The sequence below is a fragment of the Colobus angolensis genome, unplaced genomic scaffold (assembly GCF_000951035.1).
Source record: "Colobus angolensis palliatus isolate OR3802 unplaced genomic scaffold, Cang.pa_1.0 Scaffold8, whole genome shotgun sequence".
In the NCBI taxonomy this organism is placed as follows: domain Eukaryota; kingdom Metazoa; phylum Chordata; class Mammalia; order Primates; family Cercopithecidae; genus Colobus; species Colobus angolensis.
This window is the reverse complement of record NW_012121820.1, coordinates 9,393,905-9,402,758: the sequence shown is the minus strand read 5'-3', so window position 1 is coordinate 9,402,758 and position 8,854 is coordinate 9,393,905. Positions and strand designations below refer to the sequence as shown.

The window sequence follows — 8,854 nt, the reverse complement described above, 5'->3', positions numbered from 1 at the left end:
AGAAAGAAAGAAAGAAAGAAAGAAAGAAAGAAAGAAAGAAAGTCAGTCTTTGGTGCAGAGAGCTTGACAGGCAGTAGTATCCAGCTGGAATTTAATTGCATTTGTTTTGTTTTTGTTATGTTTACTTTTACCATTGTAGATAGTTTATAGCGAAGCATTTAATACTACAGTTAATGATACAGTTTATTTTTTCATTCATCAATAATTCAGTAAAGATTTATTGAGCACCTATTGTATGCCAGGCACAGTTCTAGATGCAAAGGATACAGCCACAGACAAGACAGACCAAAATCCCTGCCCTCATGGAGTTTCCACTCTAGTAGAGGACAACAGACAATAAACAAAATGAGAATGTCAAGTAGATGGTGAAATGTGGTGCTACGTTCTACGGAAGAAAACAAAGCAGGGGAGGGGAGAGTGACTGCTGGGTAAGGTCTTCCTCCACCTCCTTCACATCTTTGCTCACATGCCAGCTTCTCCTGGGCTTCACAGACCACCAATTTATAATTTCCATTTACAACTTCCATTTTATTTCTTTATTTTTATTTTTATTTATTTTGAGACGGAGTTTTGCTCTTGTTGCTCAGGCTGGAGTGCAGTGGCACAATCTCGGCTCACTGCAACCCCTGCCTCCTGGGTTCAAGTGATTCTCATGCCTCAGCCTCCCGAGAAGCTGGGATTACAGGCACCTGCCACCATGCCCGGCTAATGTTTGTATTTTTAGTAGAGACACCTCGGCCTCCCAAAGTGTCGGGATTGGGATTACAGGCGTGAGCCACGGCACCCAACCAAAATTTCCATTTCAAATTGGTGGTCTGGGAAGCCCATGAGAAAATGGCATGTGAGTAAAGATGTGAAGGAGGTAGAGGAATGAGCTCTGAGGCTGTGCAGGAGAAGACTGAGGCAGAGGGAACAGCAAGGGCAAAGGCCCTGTGGTAGGAATGTCCCAGATGTGAGGAGCTGCAGAAGTCCAACGTGGCTGGAGAAGAGTGAGGAAGTGGGAGAGAAGCAGACTCTGAGGTCTGAAAGGTACCTGGGGGCCAGATCACACAGGGCCTTACAGGGCTTGGAAGGATTTCCGCTTTTACTCTGGCCCCAATGGGTGCATCATCATTAGAGGGGTTTGAGAAGGGAGAAGTGACATTATCCGACACTTAAATTTTAACATGACCACTTTGGATGCTGTGCCAAGAATAGATTCTAGGGGACAAGGGCAGAAACGGAGAACTTTTAAAAGGTCATTATGATAACTTAGAAGATAATGGTTGTTTGGACAAGGCTGGTACAAGTAGAGGCGGTATCAGATTCTGGATGTATTTTGAAGATAACACTGTTGGAAATTGCTGACAAATTGTATGTGGGGGTGAAAGAGAATTCATGGTGGGGCCGGGCGCGGTGGCTCATGCCTGTAATCCCAGCACTTTGGGAGGCTGAGGTGGGCAGATCACCTGAGGTCAGGAATTCAAGACCAGTCTGGCCAACATGGTGAAACCCTGTCTCTACTAAAAATACAAAAATTAGCCAGGCATGGTGGTGCACGCCTGTAATCCCAGCTACTAGGGAGGCTGAAGCAGGAGAACTGCTTGAACCTGGGAGGTGGAGGTTGCAGTGAACTGAGATCGTGCCACTGCACTCCAGCATGGGTGACAGAGCAAGACTCTATTTCAAAAAAAAAGAAAGAAAGAAAGAAAGAGAATTCATGGTGGCTCTGAGGATTTTGGGCAGAGCAACCGCAAGGGTGGAGGTTCCATTACTGAGATGGGGATGAGCGTAGTGGCTCTGGGGGCGACAATCAGGAATTCCATTTTGAGTTTGAAATGCAGAGTGTACACCAAATGGAGCTGTCAAAGGGGTAGTTGCATATGTGTCTGGAGTTTCATGACACATACTTGCACTTTATTTATTTGAGAGTCTCACTCTGTCGCCCAGGCTAGAGTGCAGTGGCACAGTCTTGACTCACTGCAACCTTCATCTCCCAGGTTGAAGCAATTCTCCTGCCTCAGCCTCCTGAGTAGCTGGGATTACAGATGTGCACCACCACACCCAGATAATTTTTATATTTTTAGTAGAGATGGGGTTTCACCATGGTGGCCAGGCTGGTCTTGAACTCCTGACCTCAAATGATCCGCTCACCTTGGCCTCCCAAAGTGCTGAGATTACAGGTGTGAACCACCACACCTGGCCACGTATTTGCACTTTAAAAGTCAGCTGATGTATCAGCTATAAAATGAGGATAAAAAAAGGAAAGAGAAAAAAAGTCAATTTAAAGAAAAAAATAACAATGGAAGTAGCATAAGGATATGGCAAAAATCACTGAAGTTGTACAGGAATGAGTAACCCTCAGAAAATACTGGGGCAGGTGTGCAGAAGCCAGAGGAGCTCATGGAGAAAAGTGAGTGTGTGTGTTAGGGGAGGTTGATCCCCTTGCCTCCTCTCTCTTCCACTCTAGGGCAGAAATGCGAGCTGTGGCTCTGTGGCTGTGCCTTCACCCTCGCTGATGTCCTCCTGGGGGCCACCCTGCACCGCCTCAAGTTCCTGGGACTATCCAAGAAATACTGGGAAGATGGCAGCCGGCCCAACCTGCAGTCCTTCTTTGAGAGGGTCCAGAGACGCTTTGCCTTCCGGAAAGTCCTGGGTGACATCCACACCACCCTGCTGTCGGCCGTCATCCCCAATGCTTTCCGGCTGGTCAAGAGGAAACCCCCATCCTTCTTCGGGGCGTCCTTCCTCATGGGCTCCCTGGGTGGGATGGGCTACTTTGCCTACTGGTACCTCAAGAAAAAATACATCTAGGGCCAGGCCTGGGGCTTGGTGTCTGACTGTCGGTGTCTCTGTGCTGTGTGATTCCCCGTGAGCTCTCAGTAACTCACTGTCTCATGAACACTTGGACAGCCCTCCCCGCCCTTTGTTCTGAGTAATAATATCGTCAGTGTGAAAACATTCCATAGTTTAGAAGTAGACATTGCCAATGCTGTGACTCAAGGCCACGGCTCTACTAAAAGAGAGAGAGGAAGCGAGAGAAAGACAAAAACCAGAAACAAAACACGAATGCCTTTTCTTTCGATTCAAGGTCTCAAGATGGAACTGCGGGGACTGGTTAGAACCTGAGATGAGTCCCAGGATGTTTCATCCACCAGGGCCCAGATTCTGGGAGGTGCTGGGGACTCAGAGGGCCTGACCCCTCGCCTCCCCTTCCCTCTTGCCCAGGGAACTCTTCCACAGGACAAAGCCAACATCAAGACTCAACTCCTCTAACCGGTACCTCTGAATGGGGCTGGATAACCGGAGACCCCATGGGAGGTCCCTGAAGATCAGACGGGGCTTCACGCTTCTCCTGGACATGGACTGGCTTGAGCCAAGGCAGTGGCACTCCAAAACCAGGCCGCGGTGGGGACGGACACCATGAGCGCACCCTCTCATTGCCCTTCTGATTTGGCCCATGTGTTGGGTTTAGCGTTATTAGAAATCTCTGAAGGCAGCAGCCATCATCCCCTTCCTACCTTGAGTTTTTCTATCCTGTGAGGTGGGACTTTCAGTAAAAGCCATGTTGAGCCTCTCTCAGAAGGTCAGTCCAGCCCAAGTGCAGGGGCGGACCTGGAGGTGGACAAACCTGGGTCCCCCTCCCAGCCTCCGCCCAAGCCACCTCCTTCAATACCCCCCCTCCCAGGGTTGCCCCCATGCTACACCGTGCCATGGAGCCGGGGGGAGGGGGGAAGTCTCTGCATCCATGCCACCCACCCTGGTTGGGTCTCACTTTCCTGTGCCTTTTGCATGCTGGGAAAGGGTCTTGGTGTCACTGCCGCTCATGCATAGAAACCACCGAAAGCCCCAATAAAGCATCCAGGAGGAGCAGTTGCTTTTCATTTCTAAACCTATGTTGTCCATCTAGTTCTCATTGCCAAGCGCTGGAGCCAGAAGGGTAGAGATGTGAGGTTTCAGTCTCAGTTCTTCACAAGAGCAAGCAAGAGTTCACTCCCAGTCTCAAGTTGCTGGGTCTAGGGCTGGCTTCCAGATTGACTTTCCAGGGCTCTGACCTTAACACCAACCCAGCTCATTTAGGCACAGCATTTTACAGGTTACAGGGCATGTTTATAACCCTTTGCTCTCATTAACTTGTGCAAGGGCCAGGTGTGGTGACTCACATCTATAATCCCAGTGCTTTGGGAGACCAAGGTGGGAGAATTGCTCCAGGACAGGAGTTCAAGACAAGCCTGGGCAACATAGCGAGACTCCATCTCTAGAAAATAAAATAAAATAAACCTATATATGGACCTAAGGGGGCACCCAGGGCACATGCCCCCCACCCCAATTTCCCAGAGGGAAAAATGTATTTTAAATGCCCAAGTAACATTAAATCAGGAGTATAATGTATAGAATATAAGGCATAGTTTTACTTTATTTTGCAAAAAAAAAAAAGTATTAAGAATTTGCACATCTTTTTCATCAAGGTAAAAAGAAAGTTTAGTCATCTAGGGCCAAGACAGGGCAAAGGTGGAACTTACAGACCATGAACACTGTCTGGCACCATCCATCCCCTTGGCTAATCAAACATTCACACAGGCTGGGTGTGGTGGCTCACACCTGTAATCCCAGCACTTTGGGAGGCTAAGGTGGGCGGATCACAAGGTCAGGAGTTCGAGACCAGCCTGGTCAACACGGTGAAACCTCGTCTCTACTAAAAATACAAAAATTAGCTGGGCGTGGTGGCACATGCCTGTAATCCCAGCTACTCAGGAGGCTGAGGCACGAGAATCGCTTGAACCCAGGAGGCAGAGGTTGCAGTGAGCTGAGATCGCACCACTGCACTCCAGCCTGGCGACAGAGCGAGACTCCATCTCAAAAACCAAACAAACAAAAAAATCAAGCATTCACACAGATCCTCCCCATTCTTCATTCAATTTCTGCTCAAGAACAACATACTCAATCCTCACAGGATCTACTGCCCTCCTGCAGTGAGGATGTGCTAACCCTCTCTCCAAAAATGAGACTCACAAAGCCCCATCAGTTGGTAACATCACTCTGGATAATGGTGGATTCTCTTCTCATTCCTCCTCTAGCTCTAGAGATCACACCCATACCTCAATCTACTATAATATACAGATGAAAACATAAATTTGACCGTCACTAGCATTCCCTATAGTCAATTACACACACACACACACACACACACACACACCCCAAGCAAAGAAGAAAATACTCAGAACTGCTATAGGTCTCATTTCTGTAATTGATTCCAAGGACACTGTTGATATTTATAATTTCTCTTTTCTCACTAGCTATTCTAGGTTCTCTTTGCCCTCAGCCAGCACCTCAGTTAGTTAGGGTATTTTACCTGGTGACATGACTCAGACTGTGGTGGTCCTTGGATTGCTACGGTCTTCCATTACTATCAGATGCGGAAGTATTATGTGGCACCGCAGACAATCCCCTATTCTTCCATGCTATCGTTGTGCAGGAGTAACCCAGTTTAGCCCTGGTAATCAGCTCAATCATCCCAGCCTGTAGAGAAACACACTACTTTGCCTACAGTTTCAAGGGTATGAGGAGCTCAAAATGGCCAAGTGGCAGTCTCAACTTCTAACTTAATTGAGCCACTGAATTATTCTTCAATAGATGGACTCCTCCCTTAGGAGCTATAATTTCTAAACTATTAAAATCCAAAGCTTCAGGGATGTGAAGCAACAGTTTTAGGAATGGGTTATTTGTATAATAGTGAGAGTCACTTCCACCTCAGCATTGCTAAACTCGACTCGTGTTCTCTGGTAGTGGGAGAAACAGCACTGTGGTTGGTTCAAAGTACATACTGTATCCTGTAGGACAGCACTCCACATTGCAGTGTCTCCTGGCTGTCACCGTAACAGTCTTCAAGAGGTCATTTCAGTGTTCGATAAGACCAGCTCCTTCTAGATAAGAGAGTACTTCCTTCTAGACAAGAGAGTACATGGTAAGGCCACAATATCCCATGGGTATAACTACATTGCTGAATTTCTTTTGCGGTAATATCAACTCTTTGGTCAGAAGCAATGTTATCTGCAATACCAACACTGGAACCAAGGCATTCATAAGTCCATGGATATAGTGGTCGGAGAAGTCAAACGCATACAGAGAATAAGTGAGTACAAACTGCTGCTTCCTCTGTGATGGAAGGGGTTCAGTGTGACCTATCTGCTCTCAGATAGCTGGTTCCTATGGTGAGCGGTGTCATATTAGGAATTGTGCACACTGGGCACTCTGCAGTGGTATTCACTAAATCAGTCTTAATCAGAGGAAGTCCGTGTTGTTGTATCCATCTATAACCTCTAGCTCAATTACCATGGCCCTTTTGTACATCAGCCTATTGAGCAAGCACTAGAGTGGCTGGGGAAAGAGAATGACAGACAGCTATAGAACAAGGCATCTTGTCCATTGGTTTCTTGAACAATGGTTTCCTCTGCAGTGGGCACTGTTTGGGGGAACATGTGCATAGGACACAAATATCCTCCCATTCTGTGTCCATTGTTAGGGGCCCATCCACATTCCTTCTCCCACAGAGCTCCTTGTTATCAATCTTCCAATCTTCTTTCCATGTTCATGAGCATCCACCCAAACCATCCGTCCCACGAATATGTACAGATTTGTATTCCTGGACTTCTGTCTCTAGCTTGATAGGGCAGACAAGCAGACATACTGCTTGAAATTCTGTTCACTGCGAGGATTTGCCTTCTGCAATGTCTTTTGGGGCATTCCTGTAGTGCTGCAACTATCCACTTACAGGTGGTGCCAGACCTGAGTTTTTTCTTCCTCCATCAACTGATTATAGGGCATTTGCCATAAGGCCTCTGGTGTTGACTGAGGAAGAGGCAGCAATGTGGTGAAATAGATGCCATTGTCTGAGCTACGTCACTTTCACTTGATGGTAGAATGATCCTACTGTATATGCCTAGCTTTATGGCTTGATGGATCAGATGATACCCAGTTCATGATGGGGAGATCAAAATATTCCAGTGGCTGCTATGGCTCTGCTGCCATAGTGGAGTATTTGCATCCAACTCCTCTCTGGCAGTACGTGCTGCCACTTAGACTCTGCCACTCCTCATCAAAACCAGGAAGGCCATTTCAGTGGCAGCACTTCCCACTGTCACACCTGGCTATAGAGGAAAGTACTTCAGGCTTTTGAATGGTACTAGTGCTTTCTCTGCCAGTGCTTGCTCAATGCCTTAGTGAAAGGAGCGTCCTCTGGGCCCTCCTGGTGGACTTAAAGTAGCTGATAGGGTCAGCATCAAGTCATACATAACGACTGGGTGTGGTGGGGCGCCTGTAATCCTAGTTACTCTGGAAGCTGAGATGAGAGGACCAACTGAGGCCAGGAGTTTCAGACCAGCCTGGGCAACATAATGAGACCCTGTCTCAAAAAAATTAAAATTAAAATTAAAATTAAAAAAGAAAGATGTTACCCCATGATATTTTTTAAAACCACACATAGTAAATCCATCCCAACATTCCTATTTCCTTAAAACTTTGAATTCCTCCCTTAACAGTATCTTAGGGAAATTCTGGTATCTCAACTTCAATGAACGTAGACCACCACTAAGTCCTGGTTTCAGTTAATCTATCCAGGAAACCATTAGAATCACTTGCAAATGCTGAGATAACACATTAAATCTAGACTCTCCAGAAAATGCATGAATATTCATAAATTTAACCCAGCCTAACATGGTTTGTTCTTCTTGGTCTGGCATCTTCATATCGCATTGCCACACACTCCCCCAGGTCTCTGTCAACATACATTAACAAAACATTTTTATTCTTTGGTGTCATAGACTCTCTTCTGGGTCAGGCTCTGAACTTGCTCTCCTGGGGCATGTGTGGGTCTGGAAGCAGTGAAGGGTGCTGGAGTTGGCCTTGAGATGAGGCACCCCCTTGCAAGGAAACTGTCTTGGATGAGGTCATTACAAGTCTTCAAGCAAGAGAATGATCTTCTCAGAAGAGGGGGAGGGATGCTTCCACTGTTAAAGAGGGCCCGGGTTGATTTGGAGGTCAAGGTTGGCAGATTCATCTGAGTTCACCCACAGGGGTGAACTGTATCTGAATAATGGAATGGAGCAGGGGTCCAGACTGTATCTGAATAATGGAATGGAGCCCACGAGCCTGCCATTGCTACTGAATGACTGAGGGTACTGCTGCCGCTACTGAAGCTCATGGAACTTCACCACTGCTGCTGAAAAAAAACCTGGAAACCCCCACTCCTGCTGATTGCTAAAATGCTTTTCATATTGTTAGAGCCCAGGACCATCTACAGTCACCTTCAGTCACCCACTGCCACTGCCAGAGCCCATTTCTAGAATCAGAGAAAAAATTTAAAATGTCCTTGTTTCCTCCACCTCCCAATCTCCACCAGTGTCTTCCACTAGCAGAGCCCAAAGGAAAGCAGGATGAGAAATGCACAAGGCAGGCTTCCTATCCTGGGGATACAGAGGAGCATGCGGAGGGGAAGGGTGGAGGTCAGAGGCAATGGACATCGCCCAGGACACTAACCTTGCTGAACTTCAGGTCCCTCACCTCTTGTTAAATACAAGATATTGTATTTAACCTTTTAAATACAAGGTTAAAAATTCACCCCCTACTCACCTCAGCAGATTATGTTGAGGAACTAAGATAATGATAGTGAGATTACTTTATAAATTAATCAAGTGCTATACATTTGCAATGGAATGTTACTTACTATTCCAGTTATTATTACAGTTGCATGGGTTATTAATATTGTTGTTGTAATAGGTACTGGGACTGCCACCCTTGTTTCCCCAGGGACTCGGAGGATTGGCTGTTAATGGCTCACAGCTGAGTCCTTCTTGGGACACTGCTTCAGTTGAAGGGA

At 46.7% G+C, this 8,854-nt stretch overlaps 1 protein-coding gene across 6 annotated transcripts in view; it reads left to right on the top strand.

Moving 5' to 3' along the window:
* The window catches only part of GDAP1L1 (ganglioside induced differentiation associated protein 1-like 1), a 39,164-nt gene extending 35,315 nt beyond the window's left edge, over nt 1-3,849 (top strand). For all 6 annotated transcript variants that reach the window (XM_011929013.1, XM_011929012.1, XM_011929009.1 and 3 more), the window contains one exon: nt 2,450-3,849. In XM_011929013.1, the coding sequence (XP_011784403.1) occupies nt 2,450-2,793 (344 nt within the window). In that variant the 3' untranslated portion in view covers nt 2,794-3,849. The remainder of the gene's footprint in view (nt 1-2,449) is intronic.
* The last annotated feature ends 5,005 nt before the right edge of the window (nt 3,850-8,854 follow it).